Below are 25,664 nucleotides of genomic sequence, written 5' to 3'. Positions count from 1 at the left end.
TCCCTTTTCTCTGTAATAATAAAACAGTACCTGTACTTGATCCCAACTAAGATATTATTAATCCTTTTTGGAGGCAAAACAATCCTATTGGGTTTATTCAGTATTTAAATGATTTTTGGCAGACTTAAGTTATGGAGATCCAAATTATGGAAAGATTCTGGAAAACCCCAGGTCCCGAGCATTATGGATAACAGGTCTCATACCTGTACTTTGCTTCCTCCTCCTTTGCACATATAAATGTTCTCTCAAGTATTTCTATATAAAAATATACTTTCAAATGCGAAACCAATTTCTTGGTGTTACAGTTACATCTCTGCCTTGTTAAGTACAACTTTCCCTAATTCCCTTGTACTTTGTAGCAGCTGCAGTTTTAACTTTAATTTTTTAAAAAACTTTAGTTACAGCCGGAATTCATAGCAAGGGGCTGGGATTCTGAATAAATGAAATGAAAGAGAGCACGTGAATGGTCAGAGGAGAAAATGGGTGTGGCACAGGCAACTCCAAAACTAAAACACAAAAAAAGCAGAAAATGGGCATTTTGCCATCATGATAGTACATTAACATGTCTTTATTATACACATTAAATATGTACTTACAAGACTGTTGTCTTTAAAGAAATCCAAACATTGCTGTTCACCCATTCTTTGAATTGTGGCTATATTCTTAAAGTTATATTGCTACATTTCCTTTAATATAAAGGTGCACTTCCCCTTCAAACAGCTACTTGCAACCAGTTTTGTATGAATTCTTTTTATAATGCCCAGAATAGAGCTGAGATGTTTATTAATAATAATAAACATTACATTCTGTCATTCCAGTTTTACCTTTTGCTGTCCCTCCTGCACTAGTTCTAGTGAATATAATAATAGATAAGGGCAGGTATGCAGACCCAGGAACCATCATAGGAATTTTTTTATTCAATAAAAACTTATCAATTTACAATAAAACTCAACAGTTCAAAACAAATAAAACCAATTCAGACTATTCACCACCAATAGTCCATCAGTCTTTGGCTTTACCCAGAACTTTTTCCCACCCCCATACACCAAACCATCTCAGAGTCCTTCCTCTGTCCATAATTCCCTCCCAATAAACCCAATCTCGGCAAAGTTCTTCCTTTGTTCATGAAAAGGGGTTCCCTCCCCACCCAACACCTTCCCAGGAACCATCATAGGGGCCGACTAGTGGCCATATAGCAGCCTGGCTGGAGGTTGGACCAAGTGTAACTACATGCACAACTGGGCCACATCCAGACAGCAGAAATAACCAGGCATATACCATGATTAGAAACAAGTGTGATATTGTCTCAGGTTTATTATTAATGTTCCATATATACAACATGTTATGCTAACTACCAAAAAGAGCCAGCGTTCCTTGTGCATAAAGTGCATTCTGTGTGAAATAGAGTGTAATAGGGGGTTGTGTGCACTAGGGCAATGATATAAAAGGCATAGTCTGTTAGTAATTATAACAGCTTCAACCACCTTTAATGTCTTGTAGGGCAGGTGCTCAAAGAGCTGAAGCCCTTGCCCGGGGTAATAAGTTATATACTGGTATTTCCAGTTGCAAAAAAGTGAAAAACGCTTGAGAAAAGGCAACAGAGAGCCCAACACATTGCTTGGTCTTTGACCTCATTAAACACTTTTATTTCACTTCTTTGCAACTGGAAGCGCTGCGGCATGGTTTGTATTACGTGACGTAAAAGGTATAACTTTCCACCTGGTCTAGTATTCCATTGCAACTAATCAGCAGATCACCTGTTTAAAAGCAACCATCTGATTGGTTGCTACAAGCTACATCTTGTGCAGACTCTGTGACTTTTATGCTAGTGCCCATATGCATTCTGTGGGCGCAGGTTGAACACAACGGGGTAGGACTAAGCAGTGTGAAAAGGATGCTGCCCCCTGTGTCTGTCCCATCTAATCCTCGGTGGCAGCGGTGGAGTTCTGTTTGTGGCACGAGGGGCTTCTCGATGGGCTTCTGGTCTTCCAAATATGACATCATTGGCTTGTAGTTGCAATCTCTGGGCCATAGGAGATACAACCTGCAGCCCAAAGGGGGTTGGTGAGTGTGCAGGAGACAGAGGAGGGGCAGAGGGTATAAAGGGAGCAGGGACAGGTGGAGGTGGAAGGGGTCGCTGTCTGATCCAGTCTTCTTCTTCTTTTGTTAAGTCAGAAGATAATGAACCAATGGCTTCACTAGACATTGTGCTCTGTTGGAACAAGATCATGGTAGTAACCAAAAGATACACAATAAGGTAACTATACAAAGAGCAACACTAGTGTGGTACCAAAAATATTGGCAAACCTTCACTTTCAAGCTATTGTTTAGGGCCCTATACACATATTTTAGAGGCATTGTGCATGTACAGGCTATAGTAGTCAATGTCAATGAGTGCTGCCATCTGAAACAACAACCCTTTACTACTTAGTTTGCAGGCCACCAAAGGTGCCAGATTTATTAGTCTATTGTCTGCCTAGGCACCCTGGGGGCTGATCATGACTACTAATAGAATGAGTCCCAATTAATATAAAATTTTAAAAACTCCACTCAGCACAATATGACATTTTATGCCCCATTACACCCAGTCTCTGATCTGTCCTAAATCTGAAATGTTCTATTATCAGCCACATTTTAGCTGGCCTTACCCCAATAATGTCAGACCACATCAAAGAAGCGTGTTGTATAGTTATTGTAAAATTACTATGGTATATTGTATATGGTGAACCAATAGAGTAAGATGAAAGAGTGTGGTATAGTGTGTGTAGCAGTGGTTTACCTTTAGTGGCTCAAGTTCTCCATTATTATTCAGTATTTGGTTACGGTTTCTCTTACCTTATTATAAAGCAGGGATCCCCAACCTTTTTTATTAATGAGCCACATTCAAATTTAAAAAGACTTGGGGAGCAACACAAGCATAAAACATGTTCCCGAGGGTGCCAAATTAGGAATGTTATTGGCTATTTGGTAGCCCCTATATGGACTGGCAGGCTACAAGAGGTTCTGTTTGGCAGTACACCTGGTTTATATGTCTCCAAAACTTGCCCCCAAGTTAGGAATTAAAAAAAAACACCTGCTTTAAGGCCACTGGGAGCAACATCCATGGGGTTGGTGAGCAACATGTTGCTCACGAGCCACTGGTTGGGGATCACTGTTATAAAGCATTGCGATACATAAAACTATTATGTTATTGGTCAGATCAAAAGTGCACTTCCCAAATGTCCCTTTTTTGGGGGGCTTTTAACAATAAACAGGATGGAACCAGCTATGCATGCAACCCAAATTGGCCTTCAGGATGGGCTGTCTACTACTTTTGTGTTTGGCCCCACAATTTGGAGCCTCTGCTGTATAATAAGGCAAGATGGTGGTAGACAAAGTGGATGCAACTGTAATAGTGTGTGTAGTAAGCTGTATAGCAAGGCTGTTTGGGTATGTTGTAGTAAATAGTAGCTGGAGAGCTGCAATTGTGTTAGAAATATTCATGCCCGGCACCAATACAGGGCAGCCATGGGAATGATCCATTCATACCACCCACCTCTTCTGCCTCTGGCTGGGAAAGGACTCGCACTTCTTCTTTACCTTGAATTTCACAGCGGCAGAAAGGGCACGTGTGCCCATCAGACTTCTGCAATGGAAGGGAGATGGACTTTTGTCAAAAAGCATTTAGGAAACAAGCATATTTTCAAATTTGCTCCTCTTAGCATGTTTTTCCCTCAACATTTTGGAGCTACAGGTGGCCTATGGGTTAATTGAATATGTGGGTGGAGATTACTGTGTAAGTACTAGAAATGGAAATACTGGCACTTTTCACCCTAAAGATAAATAGAAGGTGGAAAGGGATGATTTGCGTCTCTTTTCAAGCTTAAGTAGACTGGTACCTTCAGGCTTTGACAGAAAGGCAGATAATGGGTCAACATTGTCAACACTAAGGTCTAGTGTCTGTGGCCCCCACACTATTGCCACTGTTAGCATTATCTCTTACCTGCCATGCTAACAGGCAGTCATTACACAGTAAGTGCCCACACGGCTTTATCCGGACATTCTTCTCATTGTCAACACAGATCTTGCAGAGCTCGAAGGCAGAACCCATCTGGGAATATAGGTCCCATTGCTCCTACAGAAGAGACAAGTGGGTGAGTTTATGGAAGTGTAAAGAATAAGACACACAGGGACTGGTGTCTGCAGTTCTCTAGATGCAGAAGAACTACCTCCCCAGATGCAGAAGAACTACCTCCCCCTCATATTATGGACAGCGTAGAGAAATTTGGTATTTGTAGTTTTGCAACATCTTAGGCGCCAATTTAAATAGAACAGGTTTAGTTCCTGATGGATTCTATATATTCTTTGCAATGTGAATGACATGTAAAAGAATGACAGTGATGTGGCGACAGACCAGACAGAGTAGTTCGACCGGCTCCTGCTCACCTGTGTCACCTGAACCTTAGGGCTTGTTGAGGGGTTGCTCAGTTCTGATAAATCTGGATTGCTGCTCACTCCATTAGGGTGTAAATACCTGCAGTGACAAAACAGAACAGGCACCATTTATAGGCATCATTTTGAATTGTATCTTTTGTACTTGATGGGTGTGCGTTCAACCTTGGCTGTAATGTTCCTAGGTTATCATTAGTACAGACTATCTATCCATCAGTCTGTAGAGTAAATATTTTAGAACCCTAAACATTTTCATCTATTTTCCTATTATTTTATAATACCATTACAATAAGTTCTGAGGGGTGTGGCCTAAGAAAGGATGTTGCAGTGTTAGTGGGGGCATGGCTAGCGGAACATGGTCTGTCTATAGTTGGAAAGCTGGTATGGGTGGTGTGGGGCCCGCACCCCCTTCTCCTGTACAGAGGGGTTGTGACCGTAGAGATTTACTCAATTATAGATACCCCACTGCTAGTAGGAGCCTGTCTTGCTCTACAGGGCCCCTCCCCCTTTTGCCCAAACTTACAGCCCCTCCTTCTGTCCTTCCAGAAGTGCCAAATATAAGGGCTTATTGTGTGGGATGGTCTGTAGAATTTCTCCTTTTGATGTCACATAGCCAATAGCCCACTGGCCAAGGTGTGTGCAGCTTAGTCTGAAGATGTAACTGTGGGGAACAAGGAAACATTTGGTTAAGGGACAGACAATATGCTAGTTTAGATCTGGATTCATCTCTGTGGCTAACTATGGTATGAGCATATTACATTTCAACAGTGGGGAACTCCCTAGTTATCTTATTCACTTCTATAGGGTTATATCAAAGGACAAAAAGTAACTTTTGTGAATAGAGAGAGATCAGAGAGCTGTGGAGTTCCCCTCTGATGAAGAGTGATTGACTCTATCTTCACCCATATATAAATATACCTAAATATTTCAATTTTTATGTACTGGGTGAAATTCATAGAAATGGTAATACAGGAGAGTGGTTCACCTTCAAGTTAAATTTTAGTATGTCATAGAATGGCCGAATCTAATAAACTTTTAATTCGGTTTTTATTATTTATTTCAGGGCTTGTACAGGTCAGTCGTGTTCTTCAATGCCAGAATCCATTTCTATATCAACCTCATCTTGTCCTCAGGGGCATTGTCATGCTGAAACCTGAATGGTCGCAGTCTGTTGCCCCACACTAGTATGCTTCAGCCTTAAGATATTGTACAGCGCTGCGGAATATGTTGGCGCTTTATAAATAAATGTTAATGTAATGTAATGTAAGATGTATCTTCACAGGAATTAAAGGGTCCTAGTCCAAACTACAGAAAACTGCCCCAGACCATTATTTTGCCATCACCAAATTGTACAGCTGGCACTATGGGGCGTATTTATAAACATTGGAGAAAAACATCACCAGTAATGTTGCCCAAAGCAACCAATTAGACCTTCCCTTTTGTTCTCTAACTTGTAGGTGACCAAATCTAATTGCTGATTGCTATGGGCAACATCACTGATGATATTTGTCTCCAGCCGAATAAATATACAGTAGGCATACAAGCAGGTAGCACCAATGGTGGCATGCCTAAATCTGAGGCTTGGCATTGCACATGGTGATCTTCGGCTTGTGGGCGACTGCTTTGCCACAAAAACCAAATTCATGAAGCTCAAGATAGCAGTGTTGCATCAGAGGACAACTTATTATTTTTAAGCACAACATGAGTCAGCAGTACATTCTGCAAGTTTATGTGGCCAACTGCTTCATTAATGAGCTTCTGTGCTCCAAGGTATTTCCATTTCACAATAACAGAAGTAGCAGGTACCAGACTAGCCGGGCAGAAGTTTGTTGGAAAGGTGGCATCCTATGACAGTGCCATGTTGAAAGTCCCTGTGCTCTTCAGTACGACCCATTGTGCAACAGATGTTTACATAAGAAGATTGCTTGGCTGTATGGTTTATTTTATGCACCAGTAATAAAGGGTGTGGCTGAAATAGCTAAACCCATTAATTAGAAGAGGTGGCCATGTAGTGTATTTGTACATTTGGCAGTAGAACATTTTCCCCTCGTTCAACAACACTTCTGCAACTTCACCTTTGGTGTAACCAACTTTCAGTCAGTAATGGCTAGTGATGAGCAAATCTGTCGTTCACTGAAACGGCAGAAATGTTGCGCGTCAAAATAAATTGCCGCCTGCGGCTATTCTTTTGTCGCCCGCAGCTATTCTTTTGTTGCGCGGCTATTCTTTTGTTGCCCGTGGCTATTCTTTTGTCGCCCGCGACTATTCTGTTTATGCGTATCCATGCCTGCTGAAACATTTCGCCCATCACTAGTAATGGCTATAAACAACCTGTACAGAATAGTAAATCAATCATATGGTGAGAATAATCTGTAGTCTTAAACTACAAACCCACAGATTTTTCAGGTACAGGTATGGGATCCATTATTCAGAAACTCATAATCCAGAAAATTCTAAATTATGGGAAGGCCATCTCCCATAGACTCAATTTATTAGTTAATGTTTAAATGATTTTTTTTAACAGGTCGGGCTATCTGTATCTATCTGTATCTGTAACAGGTCCTATACCTGTAGTTTGGGCAGTTTTGGTGGATTAGCTTCTGTGAATGATGGTCAAACTGGACAACATCCTACTAATTGACACAGGAGGCTGACCGGCCAGATAATCCCCAAGTCACTCCAAGTATTGCTACCTTTGGAATATTTGCAGAGCAAGACCTACATGAGCCCATTCAGATTATTAGCTGAGACAACAATTAAGTCCTTGTCATTAGAAAGATAATGGTCCATTTAGGACATTTAGAAGACCATATTTTACTTTCCTCATATGACACCATGAAATAAGATCTTTAAAAGCCAGGACTTGATTGTTATTTTCCTGATGACAAAGAGTTAACTGCTCTGCGTTTAGTCCATAATAATATTTTCAGTACTTTCAAGTTGTAATTAGCCTACGGTTAGATGAATAAGCCCAGCATTAGGGAACATAATTAGATTCTAAAGATCCATTTGCTGATACATTCCAAACATGGCATACATTTCTTGGAAGAGAATCATGCCTAATAAGCCTCAAGGTGACATAATTATAAGGGGCAATTTGTAGCAGAAAGCAGAAAGCCAAGTTGTGTGAAGGCTAACTAAACCAAAAATACAAGTTGATCCAGTATAAAAGTGTATTTAGTAACATTTACAAATAGGAAATGTGGGTGTCTCAATTCTCAAGCATTGACGGAAGTTGTTTGATACTGTGTGAATTGTAGCTTCTTAGTTGATAAGGCTACTGTACACTGGCCGATTGGGCATGCTCTCTGGTCAATCAGCAAACAGAAGGCTGAACAGATGGAGAGCTTACAAGGTGCCACACGAGTATTGGTTAGGTTTGGAGGGCCTGTTTCAGGCTTAGCATTCTTAATCCTCCCATAATCAAGCAGTTTCACTCTGGGCTGACTAAGTATCTAACAATTGGTGCCTGATATGTTTGATGACCGATAATTTAGTAAATGTCTGTTGGCCAGAAGCACTGGCTATTTTAGATAGGTATCTTCAACAATCCTATGACACTGATATTCTGAGACAATTTGCCATTAGTCTCCATTTTTATTTTTTGTGGTTTTACAATTATTTACCTATTTGTTTAGCAGCTTTCCAAATTTGAATTTCAGCAGCTATCTGGTTGCTAGGGTCTAGTTTACTTTAGCTACTAGGCAGTGGTTTAAAGACTGGACTATGACTCCAAGAGGGACTGAATAGAAAGATAAGGAACAAAAAGTAACAATAACACTGTAGCTTCACAGAGCAATAGCCTTTAAGCTGCCCATACTTGCCTAGATTTGGTTGGGCAGCTTGGCTACTTTTCACCATTATGGACAACTGCCTGGGACCCTCAAGACATTTGTCCTAATAGAAAAGTTAATCTGCAGTTGCACCATTTTTCTCTTTGCTTTCTGGAGGCTGTTGGCCTGAAAGACATGAGTAAAGGATGGTGGCCACGTATGTGTATGTCTGCTTGTGTGGATCATGTGAAGGATCATGTAGTGTATGGCCACCTTTAGTTGTGAGCCACACGTGGAACCAGCTCACCTTCTGCTGCACACCCTAGGAAAACAAGAGGAGGCCTATTGCTCCATTGCAATAGAAGGCAAGGGGTATGATCTAGCTTAAGTGGAAATATGACTACTCAAACCAGGCCACATTTCTACTAGGTCCTTTTGGAAGTATTTCAATGTATTTGATCCTTACTTTGGATTCTTGCCATACCTGAGCCTTTGTTTGAATACTAATTTATTAAGTTTCATGGTGACTGTTTGTCTCTCTCTCACCTTTGTTTGTATTCCATTCAATAGTCAGCTAGTTCTGTTGTCCGATATTTCAGACAACAAGCCTTAAGCATTATGTTATTCACTGATGGCACCAGTACTTGACCTGATTTACACTTCCTGCTGAATCATACCTGCCAGGTTTCTGGATGTGGCTCTTCAAGTGCTCTCTGACCTCATCGTAAGTCAGGAATGCCATATAGCCAGGGTGTGTAACAGCTAGCAGCATCCAGTTCTGCAGGAGAGTGTTCCAAGGCTGGGTGCAAGACAAAAGAAGAAGGATATAGCAATGATCTGGGAAGATAAGGGACATATGGCCAAACTGGACAATCAGCCACATACAGAGGACTTAAAGAAACAAGGCAATACAGGTATGGGCTCTGTTATTCGGAAACCCATTATCCACAGAATTCCAAATTACGGGAAGGCCATTGTCCATAGACTCCATTATCAGCATATCATTTTACTTTTTAAAAATGATATCCTTTTTCTTTCAAATAATAAAACGGTACCTTGTACTTGATCAAAACTAAGATAAAATGAATACTTTTTGGAGGCTAAACAATCCTGTTGCATCTATTTAATGTTTAAATGATTTTTAAGGTATTATGGAAAGATCCCTTATCTGGAAAACCCCAGGTCCCAAGCATTCTGGATAACAGTAATAAGCGCAACCTATTTTCCTGGCATTGAAGTCTACCATTCCATAGTGACACAAAGAACATATAATGTCATATGCAGAACCCAATAGGCAGGCCAAAGTTACCTGTTGACTTGGATATGCCATATTGAGTAGGCAGCTACAGTGCCAAATATAATGATGGCCCATCCAACCAATATCTGGAGAATCGGCAGATATCTGTTAGGCAGCTCTGATTTCAAAGGATGAGGACCACATTATGTCACAATCTCAACAGGCCACTATTATGATCTGATCAGTGGCCCAAAGGTGAAACAGGTGGATCAAGCCAATCTGTCCAACCACCTGAGCCTTCATCAAAGAAACAGATCTTTGCAAGTATGGCTTGCTTTAGGCCAATGGAAACACCCTTTTGCTAATTGGTGGGTACTGCATATGAGTGTATGTGGAATCCATTTTCAGAAGTGATACCTACCTAGCATTCTGGCTGCCATAGATAGCACCAGGACTACCATCATGGATGAAAAGCTGGGAATGCTGTAGGGGGGATCAGAACATATTAGGTCTGGGGGCACTTTTAGGGTGGGAGGTTCCTCGGACCCTCCTGTTCCTGGGAAAAATACTGTCTGACAAACAACTGGGAAGAATTCTAAATAAACATTTACAACAAGCTGGATCTTAAAGGTTCATTAGTATTTATTGCACTGATACTTGAAATGCCTGCAGCTGATTAACTATTAAAGAGAAAGAGAAAATAAAGCTTAGGTTGGCTACAAACTCTCTCTGAGAAACCTGTTGGTGCATGTATAGACAGTGGTCTCCTCAACCGATATCTGGTCAATGCTTGGCCAGATATAGTTTGGACTGGCTGAAAAATCTTGTTGAGTTAGAATGACATCTGCCTATGGATTCTAATGGGTTTCTACAAACAGTGTCGGACTGGCCCACCAGGATACCAGGTAAACTCCCGGTGGCCCAGGTGTAAGTGGGCCCTCCTGCTCCTGGCCATTTGGCCGCCTTCATGGTCATTCCATATTTCTGAATGGGAACATAGAGGAGAAATAGATGGAAGAATAGATGCTAGCATGTAAATAAAAGAGACTAGGAGAATAAAGAGGTTGGGTGAGGAAAGGCAGAAAAATAGTTTGGAAAGCAGGCCTAGGGCCCAAAGTTCTCTGGTGGGCCCCTGGGTTCCCAGTCCGACACTGTCTACAAGTCCTTAATACAGTATTCATTGGAGTTCCTACCATCCTTATTGTATAACAAGGTTGCAGGTATAGGAAAACATTGGAACATCTACGATTGTTTTGAGAATATGTAGGACAACAAATACATGTCTACTGCTACTGGCCTACAGAGCTTCAAGCCCCCTAATCCACTGCTTTAAGGCCTGCCATTGGGCCAGCCAAATAGTTTGGGAACAACTGCCTTTATGTGACCCAATTGTTGACCCATGGGCTAAACAATCAGATCATGCAGATTTGGTCCACCACCTGGGTGTTGGTTGAAGTTAAATTGAAGACAAGGAAATTAGCCAAAATACAATAAAATTATACCTAAAATACATTGCAGCTAGGGTTCAGCATTCACACTTTTGGTTAGTGAGTACATAGACTACTTCTTTGCGTGACAGACTACTAAAAAAGGGAATCTTTGGCTTATTAGGCCACCTAATGTTGGCCAAAAAATGTTAGTAATGAATGTTTAATCTTAGATGAAATAAGGTCTTGAGGGCATAGCTTTCAACAAGCAAAAGTAGTAAAGTCAGCAGCCAGTGTCTGCCCATGTGTGGGTATATAAGTGATGGCACACTTATAACAACGTCACAGTCATGTCTCTGACTTTGAATATCAATAAATAATAGAAACTAAAACAATTATGAATACATGAATTACGGTAACATTTTACTTAAGGGTTTGAAAGGTCAGTGAATTTGTAATGTTTTATAATAATAGGTAGAGGAAGAAAGTACTTATGCATAATGCACTGAAAGAAGCACAGGCCTATCAGATTCATTCTACTTTTGTTATTCCAATTTGCTTTGTCCCTGGTTACAAAATGCAGGTATGTACCTGAAATAGTCGCGTAAAGATGTCAAACTCAAACACCGACACATAGTCATTGCAGGTGAGATCTACTGTGCTGTGCAGGGCGGACTCCAGAGGCCCAGATCCAACGGGGTGCACAACATTAAGTCCAGTTCGGAACTCACTCCATTGCACAAGGCATCTGTTAAAGAAACATACAGAAGCGGCTATGTTAGTACTGAAGGGACTATAAGCTTTAAAGACTGCTGAACAGGGAATGCTCTATTTGTCACAGTCTTCTCTGGGAAAACCAGGCGATCAAAACTCTTTTGAACACTGTAGTGTCCAGTCAAACTGCATAGTGCACGTGTTGCTATTTCAAATAGGGTATAATATAATTATTAGCATTGTTTTGGATTCTAAAAGAAAATGCAGGGTCTAGGGCTTTTCTCATCATGTAAAACTGGATTATTTCCATGTCTATGAGACCTTTTTGTTTGAAGTTATTGGTTTATAGGGCCGAACAAGAATTTGGCCATATTCTAGATAAACTGTCCACTGGAAGGAATTCCTTCATTAGAATCTGTGGCAGAGGTCATCAAAGTAATTATGGTTGCTCCTAATGATGAATAAAACAATATGGGTTCCTTGTTTACTTTTTCTCAGACCCTATATAATTTTGGTTTTTTTTGGCAGGGGCCAATTGTTTCTCTGTCTCAGCCTTACTTACTTATGCCCAAATTTGCTTGTCCAGAACTGTGAGGCTTCAGGTTTGCAGATTTTATATGTGTTCCCCTGAAATTTCCCCCCAGGAAACAGGGCTTTGAGTTCCGAGAGGATGTGGCTGAAAATCAGCGAGAGTTTGGTGAGGTTTCTCCTGCGACAGAAACAATAATATTGTAAGAGGAAAATCAAGGCTGGCTTTATATGCAGATCAAATGGACTGGTTATGCCTGAATAAAATACATTTTCCAGGTTTAAATTCACATGACTGTATTCCTGCAAAATGACATTTATGCAATAAAGGACAAGGAAATGCAGCTTGCTAGTGAAACAGTAACAACCTTGTCTCATCATATCTATGATTTGTGGACTGTTGTAACAAGATAATATTTCACATTCAAGCTTTGGCAAAATAGTAAGGTACACACAAAATAACAAATGATTTACATGCATCTCACTGCCAAAATGAGAGGATTTAACCATCACTCTAGAACCGCCGGCTTAACAGCACAAATACAGCCTATTAATTATGAGCCATAACTCCAAACTTGCAGACAACCTGTTTCAATCTTTTTAGATTTAGGCATGGCTGGTAAACCTAAAAACATCAAGGTTAGGATGAGAAGGGCCAAGGGCTCCTTTTGGCACTTTGTCCCTAACCTATGCCTCAAAAATCATATTGTAATATCTTGCAGTGATGCAAGTAAGTGGATCTTTCCAAGTCTGACCACTCAGGTGGTGGGCCAAATCTGGCTGATCCAATCTGATAGAAGAGAGGGATGAAGGAGAGAGACAGAAAGTTTAGGAGACAAGGAGAGAAGAAAGCAGAGAAGGAGAATGGGAAGAGAGGAGGGAGTACTTGAGAAAAAAAGTGGTAAGGTTGAGAGGGAGCTGGGAGAAAAAAAAGATGAAGGAGGGTTGGAAAGAAAAAAAAGGGGATGAAGGTGAAGAGAAGAGAAGGAGGGAAAAGAAAGCAAGTGAAAGTGAAAAGAAAGACATATGAAAGGGAGAACAGAAAAAGAAGTATAGAAATAGTAGAGGGCAAGAGAAGGAGTGAGTTTATGGAGAATGACAGAAAGGAAAGGAGAAGAAGCAGAAAGGGATAAAGGAAAGGGTGATAAAAAAAAGTGAGAGAGGGAATGGGAAGAAAATGAGAAGAAGCAAGAAAGGAGATAGAGCAAGAGAAAAGGCAAAGAAGAGAGAAGGGCAAAGAGCAAGAAATAGAGAAAGCACTAGCCATAAGAGATGAAGGCTGGAGAAAAGGATCAGGATAAATGCGGAAAGAAGAAAAAAAAATAAAGACAAATGGAGAAAAACTAAAAATTGGAATGGGTGAAAAGGGAAATCATGGGCAAAGGGTAGGTGAAAACAGAACAAAACGAGAAAGAAGAACACAAGAAACAGAGGAAAAGTGAAAGAAGAGACGATGAAGAAGAAGAGAAGATACATGTGACAAGAGAAAAAATAAGAAAGAGAATAAGGGACTCAGAGCAGAAAGATGAAAGGGTAAAGGGTAAAGTATCTGACGAAACCATGCATAAGGAGTCTTGGTGGGCCCAACACTACTACAGTTTAACACTGTCCAAAACTTTAGGCTGCAATATATTGAATATATTAATAAATAAATTGTACTGGTACCTAAAGAGTATCAGTGGGTTTAGCCAAATGGTTTTGCACTGCCCTAACAATTCCTATCTATAAGATTTAAAAGCAGCAATGTAGTGACCTATGGCAACTTCTGGGCCTTTGGCATTCGCCTTCTCCTTGACTAAAGCTGGCCATACACGCACCGATAATATCGTACGAAACCTCGTTTCGTACGATATTCGGTGCGTGTATGGCATGTTGGCGAGTCGACCGATATCGCAGGAAGCTGCCGATCGGCCAGGTTAGAAAATTTTGATCGGGCGCCATAGAAGGCGCCTGACCAAAATCTGCCGTCAGGGCTGAATCTGCAGAAGGAGGTAGAAATCCTATTGTTTCTACCTCCTTATCTGCTGTTTCAGCCCTGAACGGTGTGTGGCGGATCTGACGATGTTTCGTGCTACCGAAGGTCGCACGAAACATCGTCAGATCGCCACGTGTGTGGCCACCTTAAAACTCCATTATCTGTTTGAGGAACTGATAAACTCTGCTTTGTTTTCTGCTTTGCATAGGCAAAATCTGCTGGCCTCCGACACAGACACTGGCTTCTAGTTAGGCATTAATGTGACATTCAGGAACTAAACAAACATTTGTATGGTACCAAACAGGTAGTAGAAATAAAGAACAAAGCAATTCATGTATACAGGCCTATAAAAACAAGGAAATTAAAGTTCAATTCAAAGTAAGAGCTGAAAAAAAGCTCTGAGCTATCATTTTACAATAACTTTCACATGTCAGATGGCTGATGTATATGCCCAGAGGCGACGGCAACTCCCAGTAAACCTTTTGTGCGCGCCAATCTGGGCAAGCCCAATACGGATATATGGTGGCCCTAGGCATTAGCTGTTAGGCAACTACAGTAATGCATAAGCCACCGGTCTGTACACTTGCATGGATGCTGTTCACTACTGGAATGGTCTAGAAAAAGAGCCAAAAAAGACAAATTAAGAAGTTTCAAGGTCTGGTACCTTGACTGTCACATGGCATGGACTTATATATATATATATATATTATATATATATAATATCTATCAGTATTTAAAAAGTAACCATCCTGCATTGCTGCCAGTATTCTGAATCACAAATTCAAGTCCACTTTTCTCATCAGAGGAGTTTGCGGCAGAATTTTATTACAAGGAAAATGACTGCTGTGCCACTGCCCATAGTACCTCCCGACATGCATGTATGCATGTTACTGCATAAAGAGCAAATATGAGCTAATATGAGCTGTAGGGAGGGTAAACGTGCCATTATGATCATATATTAGTAAATCTATCTTGAAAGAAGCTCATAGACAAGTTGCCAACACAGGCAGCATGATCGTAATTAATCGAGTGTAATTTAATGGCCTTTATCATACATTATTTTTGGGGCACCTCTATACCTACAGAGGTCATTTTTCATTATTTAGATATTTAACCCTTTTCTGTAGCTTTTGTGTTTAAAATGTTATTGGTATCTGATTGCTATGTTCCAGCTTGTGCCAGATAAATGGGTAAGAATAAAAAAATCATTTGTTTTCTGGTTGCTGGTCTCAGTGACCTTACTCCCCTCCAGCCCAAAACGGAAATGCAGAATTCCAAGACGAATAGTTGCAAAAAAACACAATATAAAATAGACCAACTGCATATGATCTCAGAATATTACTACAAAACACTAAAAGTTATCAGGGCTTACATCAGTCGGAGGGGGGGTCAGGGGGGACAACTGTCCTGGGCCCAGTGGGTTTTTAGGATCTTAGTGGGGCCGGCCATCCTCCTCTTACTTGTATTAGCCAGGCCCCCCAGCTGTCAGAGAGCTGAAGACTTGGGAAAGGAGGGCAGGAGCTCGGGTGCCTGCATTTTTCCCCCTACACACCTTTCCCTATACTTGTTGATTGATGTTAAGCCCCGGTAAAGCTGCATGGGGATTGGATGGGAAGTTCAAACTGCATCCACCCAATCCCTGGGCAGCTTTACAAGGACTAAAACTTCAGCTACAAATGAGCAGTAAGGAAGGCTCTATAGGGAAAAGGACCTGCAGGCACCAGAGCTCCCACCCTCCCTTCCCAAATCTGCAGCTCACTGGCAGAAGGGGGGCCCCCGGCTAATCCATGTTAGTGCAGCGCTGCACTGCCTTTCTCCTAGCTGCACTCCCTATCTACCATTCTCTATTCCATACTCCCAATACTATTGTGCCAATCTGTCCCCCATACCCCTCATCCCCTAATCGCCATTTACAGCACCCTCAGGTTTTTCTCTTTCCTCCCTCACTCCTGTGTGCCAGTGTGAGTCCCATTCCCTCTCTCTCTGTATATGCCATTCTCTCCCCCACTTTTAGGGGAGTCCCAGACCTTTTACCTCTTTCCCCACGCATCATTCTCTTCATCCCCAAGTGCCAATAGCAACCCAGCCTCTCTCTCAGATACACCATTATCTCATATTCAGTGCGCCAGACTCAGTAGGTTTCCTCTCTCACTGTGTGGCACCTTTGCCACCTATTTGCAGATTTGGCTCTTCTTCTCCTGTCCCTATATGTCACTCTCATCCAACCACCATGTGTCACTTACTGCCCTTTTCATGATTCCATTTGCCATTTTCATTTCTTAACCCCACACTCTCTCCTATACCCATATATGCCTGTCACAGCGCCTTCTGTTCCTGCCCATATGCCAGTGTCTGTCTCCGTCCCCCATGTATTGCCGGGAATATCAGCCATGTGCCATTCCCCATGTGTCACCCACTGCCACAAACACACAAGCCCAATGCCCTAATGGGGTCACATCCTTGGGCTGCCATCAGTGGGGCGAGAGGGTAGTGTTGTGCCTGATAAAATATTCTTCCGTCAGGGCAGGGGCAAACTCCATTGATCCCCAATGCACTGACTGTTAATTAACACATTAATCAATAAACCTATATATTATAGATTAACGTGATTTGGTTATTTTGCACACAAAAGGTTGCGTGGCCAAAATATTTAGTACTGCGCACTAGTGTTAATGTGGGGCCCTATATAAATAACTTGTATGGGGCCCCAAACGTCCTGATGGCGGCCCTGAAAGTTATATGCAACATATAACAGCCGCTTGATGTGAGTCCTATTACATCACTTTCACTAAATGCAAATGGCAATGTATATTAGCATCCTATACACGCTCAATTGTTCTTAAAGGCAAAATAAACCAAAAACAATATTTTGTCAAATATGGACAAGGACAACTAAAGCAGCTTTCTAAGCAACTTTTCAATACACTTTCATTAAAAAAATGTAAATTGCTTTTAAACTTCTTTCATTGGGCAGACTTTATTTTTGGGTTTGCATTCCCTTTAAAAGTTACAGAATCTTTTTTAGGGTGGGGGTACTCAGAGCATTTGCAGAGCAGAGATTGGCATAAAAATGCCTGCTTTTGGGTTTTAGGCCCAAACCCCGCTCAGCCCGATCCCCGCTCAGCAGTGAAGCAAACGCTTTGTGTGGCCTCAGCATTAAACATAGGGGCCCAATTACAAGCAACAACAACAAGCCACCCATAAGACTAAATGCATCAACTTCAGACACCCTTCAGTGTAAAAGTAACCTTGTTTAAAGCAATATAATCCCTGTGTATACCACTGTAAAATGTGTGATATTTGCCCAATCCTAGTAACCAATAGCAACCAATAAGATTGCTTGTCTTTAGACTCCTAACTGCCACAAACCAGTGAATGGTAACTGCTAATTGGCTTATTATTATTATTAATAATAAACCCAGAGAAAACATTGTTTCTGTCACATTTTTTCTTTTCCTCTCTTGCACTTTCTCCTTTTGTATCCCAATTCCACGCCCTCCTTTCTCTGTAAGCATATTCATTTTTATTTATTATTGATAAAAGTCCATATTTATCTGATCCTTCTGTCACAGAGCCAGAGTTAGGGGTTGGGCAGCAGGAAGGCTGGCGCCCTGAACTGCATAAATCAGGAATGCCCTTTGTACTTTAACTACAGTTCCCCCCTTAGAGGTTCCCCTATTGTTGGGGTTCCAGGAATATAACTCTGAATGCCCAGCCCCACAACCATCCCTTCTAACTGAACATTTATTTATAAATAATACAATAGGAGTACATGCCATTCTGTCAGTCACTGGGGGCTGGCCGTGCCCAACCATAAAACACCAGTGCCAAAGTCACTCTTTGCTCTCCAGTGATTAGTGCAGCTCATACATGTGCCCGGGTATGGACAGTCCAGGCATTCCTTTATCTGTAGCAGGAAGGAACTGCATCACAAATTACATTTATTTTCTTCTAATTGGTAAAACTTTCATCACAAAGTCCAAATGTGCCTGTTATCTCTCTTGTTATTCAGTCCAACACTAGCATATATTAGTGCACTGGGCAAACCGCACAGGTCTGGTTATTCAACATTATGTTTATCTACATATTATACAAAAGTGATATGCCATAATAAAAATGTGGCGCCTCTTTACATTGACACTAAATTATAATCCCCTCCTTAATTAACACCATCACAGATGATGTCCCAGGCAAACTGCATGCTAAAAAGTGTATAGTCCACAAAGCAACTGTGTGGCTTACACTGTTTACTTCTGATCTGCAGTAACTTTCACTTTTAAACCTTTCCCCCAGCTGGCAGTATAAAGACACCACTAGATTCACTTACATATGAGCTAAACTGCAATAGTGCAGTTGCAGTAACCAGTAAGACTTTTGCTTTTATTTTCTGATCAAATCTAATTGCTCATTGGTTGCTACTGGTGATGGCAGGTAACAAACTAGCTTTGTTAATGTGACAGTTTGTTTTTTTCAAGTTATTTATATAAGATAGATGATCCCATTTACTAAGAACCTACAGATCTGGGATGTGCTTTATTTCCTTAGCCCAGACCTGTGCCCTCGCATGTTGCCCAGGGGACCCTGGAATTAGCAGCACCCAGTGGAGATTACTGTGCTCTTCATAAGATTTCATACTATTGACTAAGCCTCTTCTTGTGTCAGGCACATCTACCCGGAGAAGGCAAAAGTGCAGCAGTTACAGACATTACACCACCTTTGTAAATGGGTCCATCGAGGGAAAGGCTCATCAGAAATGTATTGTATAAAATGTATTGTATAAAATGTATTTAATAAAGGCAGGAATGTGGGTTTTTTTCTTCTGTTTGTTCTGTTCCAGCCATGAATGTGCGGTATGTGCAGCTGAATGAGCCTCCGATGGCAAATAAAGAATAGACATGGAAGTGTTTCTCTAAAGAAAAATAACAGTGATGGTGTTTATAACAAACACAGAGGGTTATGCTTTTGCTGCTTTAGATGACGAAAGCAAAAAATCTACTTTTTTGCACCAGGAAGAGATTTTTTTTTGTCACTTTTAAATGATAAGGACACATTTTCAAAAATAACAAAATGTCATCCTCAGGGCCCACATTTTTCAAAATGCCCAGTTTATTGGTGCTACAGCTGTGCCAGTCACTAATGAGCACAGGGAATTGGGGTGCTGGCTACCTCTCCCCAGGTGAGCACCCAGAAACTCACCTCCCTAGTGAGTCAGGCTAACAACTTCTGGCTGCTGTAGGACTATAAATTAGAACATCGAGGGCAATCTGTCATCCCCAGCGTATGAGGTGTAGGGTTTGACATCCTAGTTATTTCTTAATGTGTCACTATCACTTTATAGGAGGCCATTACTTCCCATAGTTGGAAATGAGAGGTGAAATTGACTTTATTCAGCTTCAGCAACTATGGATATGTCAATATATACTGGGCATGTAGATAAGGTGAAATCAGCCCTAACTCAGAGATGTTACTAATTCTGCACCTTCCCAGCACCATTGCACCGTAGCACCATAGCACCTTAAGCATCACATCCTTACACTCCCACATTCCACTGACACTGCACAACTGAGCAGCACGGATGCCCTCTTGCCTTACTATTCACAATAATATGCAGTTACAGAGATAAATCCATTGAGACATATCTATCCTTTCCTGTTACATACAACTGCTGCCCTGGGGGTCAGGCCCGACTGGTCAACCACCCCTCCTTGCCCTAAATAGAAATGTTCTTCTTTGGTTGCGCTGCATTTAGCAATGCTGGGGAAAGTGAATGAGGTTTACTTGTCAGGCCTTGTTAATATATCTGTATTTGTAACTAGGGCTGCCATAGTACTTGTCTATAAGGTCAGTCAGAGGCACACGTGACTGCATGATTAGTATAAGAGTTGATGTGTGTCTTGCACCACACATTGTATTCTATGTAACTATATAGTGCATAACTGGTCTAAATACTAAGCAACTATTCAGTATGCAACAGTCTTTTATGGGTGCCCAGATATAAAGAGACAATACAGCACTGGCAATCCTACTTATATGACACCAACCACCTAAGCCAGAGAAAGCATTTATGGTGGGGGACTAAAGGCATTTCCTGGAGCCCTTTAAGTATATTTATAGTTGCTAACTTGTAGTTCTGTCAGCATCGCTGATCCACATTTGGAAATAAAAGCTGTAATTTTACTGACTAAGTAGTCAGTCTATCTATCTATTATTGCCTGTTGTTAATAATAGATAGATAGATAGATAATAGATAGATAGATAGATAGACAAATGAAAGATAGATAGATAGATAGATAGATAGATAGACAGACAGACAGACAGATAGATAGATGATAGATGATAGCTGATGATAGATGGTAGATAGATAGATAGATAGATAGATAGACAGATAGATAGATAGTTGATAGATAGATAGATAGATTGATAGATAGATGATGGATAGATAGATAGATAGATAGATAGATAGATAGATAGACAGATAGATAGATAGTTGATAGATAGATTGATAGATAGATAGATGATAGATAGATAGATAGACAGATAGATGGTAGATAGATAGATAGATAGATAGACAGATAGATAGTACCTGGGTGCCAGTGCTAAAGTGTGGTATACACAGACCAAGCTACAGCACTGGACATGGGCTAATGGCCTTATTGTTAAAGTGGCCCTGGGCTATATCAGTAAATGCTAACTTCTGATTGGTTACTGTGTGTTACTGGACTTAAACCATATATATGGTTATAGATGACAGATCACTAGGCACAGTAAAAACAAAGGTCTATGGACTGCAGTATTTGTAGTTAGTTGGGGAAAGGTTAGACTGGGGTGTGGGAGGCCCACCGGGGATGCTACCAGGGGCCCCCAACTGCCCACTCACCCTCCACCATCTCCTTTGTATGCGTACCATATACTTTGCTGCGATTGGGGTAGGGGGGCTGAAGGGAGTGACGGCAGTGGGGAGCAGCAGGAAGGGATGGGGTCTGGGTTGGTGGGCCATCAGGTTTTTCTCCCTATGTCCCACTGGCCAAATCTAACCCAAGAAGCTGAAATTCCTTTCCCTTTCTACTTTATTGTAACACCTCCTGGGGCTTTGCCAAGTCACTGTAATGGAGAACATTGTAAAAGGTATTACCAGTCCACATATTACCCTTATATATAATGGGCTGCTCTTTATCTCAATGCCTAATAATAGGGAAGGGGTTTGTTTATACAGATCTTTATTTGAACACATTACAGAGTTAACTGGGAAAGAGAATGGGTTGCTCGGGGAATAACAAAACAGTTTTCTACTAGTGCTTTATATATCATTTTTTTCTCCACCCCATTTTGTATGAAATCTGAAATGATTAGTATTCTTATACCGTTCAGAGAAATACTGATAGTCAGTATATTGGCCCCAATGCCTTGCTTTGCTCCCAGTGGCAGTGAATTGTAGGGAGAAAGGTGGAACAGGACAAGCACTGACAGAAGGGCTGCAAAACACATTCCAGCCGGGCTAATGTTACACTGTGTCTGTCACATCCTCTCTGCATCACTCGCATCTCACAGTTACTCATTTATCATTTCCTACAATCCACTTGCATCCAATTAGTGGAATGGAAAAGGGATGTACAGGAGATTCACAGCTGGTTTAAGAGCAGACAGAAAGAGATTTTGCCCCCAAGCTCAGAGGGGACCCTTGTACAGAAAATAATGACATTATGTAGTTATTACATTATACATATTCAGTGTAGGGCACTTTGGCTGTGGCTGAAGTTCAACTCCCAGCATGCCGAAGGGATGTCGGTGGGGCTGGACATTATGGCTGGGACAAATGCCAGGCCTAGGGAAGAGATTGCCTAAAAAAGCATTATTATAATGAAAAATTATGTTTGTTACATTTGGCCAGTACAAGACCAAAGAGTTTACAACATGGTTTTGGTTCAACAACATGGCTGGTAATCCTATGAGTTTGTACATTATGACTGATGAGCCTAAAGGATTGTACAATATAGTCGAGTCAATATATTGTCCTATGAGCTTGTACAACATGGCCAAGCTTATACATGATGGTTAATGATCCTATGGGTGTGGAAAACATGGCTGATGGTCATATGAACTTGCATGACATGGCTGATGATCCTATAATCTTGTACAACACGGCTGAAGATCCCACTTATTGCACACTCACAGATATAGACAAACCAGCCCAGTTCAGCAACTCAACCAGGTGCTATTTACAAACATTCCAGAGTCATTTGTGCAGGGCCAGGCTGTCACCATGTGTCACATTAAATTACAAATCAGGAATCTGGCAGCAGAGACGCATTTGTACAGATGCAGGTACATCACAGGAGCCAGATAAATTCCTTTTAATCTCTGATGTGACAGCCTGACAGGTCCTTCAAAAATAGGACAAAGTATCGCCTAGCACTGCAATAATATGTATTTTAGTGATGGTTTCCCATAGCGAGGAATAATGCAGACGAATTAGAATCAGCAGAAGGCAGTATTCATGTGGCACAAAAATTTGGCTGAAAGTATGACTGGGGGTGCAGAGTGGTGCCCAGGATCTGTGCTTTCCACATGAATACAGCTTTGATGAATACAGAGCTTCCGCTGGCCCAGATGCAAGTGCACAGTAAACAAGCACTAAGTATTGTCATTATGTGCCCCTAGACTAGGAGTCCCCAACCTTTCTTACTCATGAGCCAAATGTAAAAAGACTTGGAGAGCAACAGAAGCATAATAAACGTTCATGGAGGAGCCAAATAAGGGCTGTGATTGGCTATTAGGAGCCTCTATGCACACTATCTGCTTACAGGGGCTTTATTTGGTAGGAAATCTTGTTTTATTCAACCAAAACTTGCCCCCAAGTCAGGAATTCAAAAATAACTCCCTGGTTTGGGGGCACTGAGAGCAACATCCAAGGGGTTGGGGGGAGCAACATGTTGCCCTGAAGCCACTGGTTGGGGATCACTGCCCCAGACCCTTGTACATTTGTAGCATTTGTTAAAGACCCATTGTAAGTACAAGGTTGCCCACCAGGGCAATGCAGTGCCCCTTAGTGCCCTGGCACCTGTGGCATGACCCATCATGACTGTTTTTGGGCCACTAAAACTAAATGATGGCCTTGGGAAAACAATTATAATTTGGATTTTATTGTGGTTTCAATAAAAAAAATTCAACATGGGGCATGAAGCATAAAGATGGGTGAGGGGTGCTGGCTTGGGGCAAGGGTGTTTGGGTTGCTAGGAAAAGGCGAACCATTTCTCTCCTGGCCTTTAGCTAACCCTGTGTTGGGAAGGGATACTCTATTAGATGCTCTGGAACGAGCGGCCACCATCTTTAATTTACAAGACATAAAATCAAATTGCCATAGCCAGTCAGTAAATTAAGCTGTTTTGTGAATACATTTGCTGTACTCAGTAGGTCTGTATAACAATAAACAGGCAGGTAAAGCTATACAGCAGCGATTTCCTACAGTGCCCTCCTGTCTATGTTCAGCTAAAACCTCCCCTGCGGAACCCACTCACCTGGCCTCGGTCTCCGCTCCCTGCGGAACCCTGTTAGCGCTAAGTATGTCGTTGCAGTGCGCTGCCTTGCGCAGGATGCTGTTAACTGTAATGTACAAGTATTCGTGTTGCCCATGATCGTTCCAGGAGCCCTTGGCTTGGATTTGCTTGAGATGCTCGCTGGTGTCCCGGGCGATGTCTGGCAGGTAGGGGTGGCTCCTGTGCAGCAGGGGGACCGCGCTTATTCCGGACAGGAGGTCCAGCTCTCGGATTGCTTTGTTCATGGTGCCTCTGTCTATGGAACCATGGAACCTGTGAGCCGGAACACCAACAAACATAGGGGTGGATATGGGGGGATCGTTGTGAGGGGCCAGTGAAGTGGGAAAGGCAGGGTTACATGAAGGAGCCAATTACAAAGCGTAAATATTAGTCCCAAGTGGTGGAGAGCAAGTTCGACTAGACGCAGAGAGAAGGTTTGTAGCAGGCTGCGCTGATGGAGTCCCTGAGAATGACAGCTCTGCCCCACTGCTACTCATTCTTCCTGTTTGTGACACACCTACCGCTCTACTGACTGTCAGCTGCACCTGTCAGCTAGTGGCACCGGCACAGGAGAGGGCAGGGAAGCGCTGAGAATATGGAACAGCAGGGGGCAAGGGGAGGAGGGACAGGGTGGCAGGGACTCATTGCCCAGGAAAGGTAGGAAGGTGGGTACAACCTACAAAGTGAGCTTCGGCACTAGAAAGGGAACAGGAGAGAGGGGGGGGGGGTGGCACAGAGTATGAATATAATCTGGCACAGGAGCGAGAAACATCAGAGGGCAGGGGAGCAGGCACAGAGAGAGAAGGCAGTCTTCTACAAAAGAAGGCAGGGGGACAGGCACAGGGTGAGAATATAATCTGGCACAGGAGAGGGCAGGGGTGCAGGCACAGGGTGAGAATATAATCTGGCACAGGAGAGGGCAGGGGTGCAGGCACAGGGTGAGAATATAATCTGGCACAGGAGAGGGCAGGGGTGCAGGCACAGGGTGAGAATATAATCTGGCACAGGAGAGGGCAGGGGTGCAGGCACAGGGTGAGAATATAATCTGGCACAGGAGAGTGCAGGAAACAGATCCAGGGTGCAAATATAAGTGGGGGAAAGGTGTTGCCCTGTTTCTGGGAGAGAAACCTTAGATAGTGATACTGCACAACAAAGTGAGCCTATAGGAGATACACAAAGAGTCAGTCAGGGAAGACCAATATTGCACATAAAATATAGCAAATGTTACATTTATACATGCAGGTGAATGTGTTAATTCTAAGCACTTTATTTCACTTCTATAGAACCAAGGAGCTGCATAGAGAGGGACCAACTGATTGGGCAGCCACAAGCTCTTGCCCACAGCTCTTTGGCTTGGGTGGCACCTAATATTAACCCAGTGAGCAGTCTTCTTGCATGTTCTGCTTTGTGGCGCGGTTACAGTTCCACCCAAGCCTAATGCCAGGTATCCCACCTCCTGCACAGACAGAAAGAACAAGGTACATCACTGTGGAACCAGGACTAAGCATATAGTGGCCCTTTAGGAGTCCAACTAGTTTGTTTGTGTCACGTGAAGAAGATCCTTATCAATCCCTGAAATAATGTGAACTTTCCCATAGACAGAAGTCAGCACACAGATTAGCTGTAAGCAAAGAGCAATTCGAAGCTGGCTGGGCTCCTTATCTGCAGAGCCACCCCAAATCCAAACTCCAAATGGACCTTGTTCTGATAAAACTATAATTATCAACAAGCACACACAGCTGTAACCTCTGACCATATAGCACCAACTCTTTGAACCAAAAAAAGGGACAAATAAGCCCAATATATAAATAGAATTTGCTTTCATGTTATTTTCCTGTAAGGGTTTCTTGTCTGTTGCCTTGGTGGAACCAAATTCATTTAACTTCCTATGGAGGTAATCCTGCCAGAATGTGCACATGTTGGGGATTATTGACAGATGCGGGCTGCAATGGGGCCCTGTACTTACTGCCAGCCTGGTGGGCTAGCCTCACAAACACTGCACGATGCTGAGCAGGACAGAAGTGTAACGACAGTTAGGGGAGGAAG

The 25,664-nt window shown here is 42.1% G+C and overlaps 1 protein-coding gene across 1 annotated transcript; it reads right to left on the bottom strand.

Annotated features, from left to right (window-relative positions):
• Nucleotides 1-894: 894 nt before the first annotated feature.
• Nucleotides 895-24,147, bottom strand: cblc (Cbl proto-oncogene C). Its single transcript, XM_002941036.5, has 9 exons — nucleotides 23,601-24,147; nucleotides 12,145-12,291; nucleotides 11,460-11,616; nucleotides 8,882-9,003; nucleotides 4,955-5,092; nucleotides 4,426-4,513; nucleotides 3,983-4,114; nucleotides 3,536-3,625; nucleotides 895-2,212 (listed from the first exon to the last, which is right to left on the bottom strand). Exons 1-9 carry the CDS (start codon nucleotides 23,915-23,917, stop codon nucleotides 1,877-1,879), a joined length of 1,527 nt encoding a protein of 508 aa, XP_002941082.3. The 5' UTR covers nucleotides 23,918-24,147; the 3' UTR covers nucleotides 895-1,876.
• Nucleotides 24,148-25,664: the final 1,517 nt, after the last annotated feature.

This window comes from Xenopus tropicalis, chromosome 7 (genome assembly GCF_000004195.4).
Source record: "Xenopus tropicalis strain Nigerian chromosome 7, UCB_Xtro_10.0, whole genome shotgun sequence".
Classification (NCBI taxonomy): domain Eukaryota; kingdom Metazoa; phylum Chordata; class Amphibia; order Anura; family Pipidae; genus Xenopus; species Xenopus tropicalis.
This window is presented reverse-complemented; position numbering and strand designations above follow the sequence as displayed.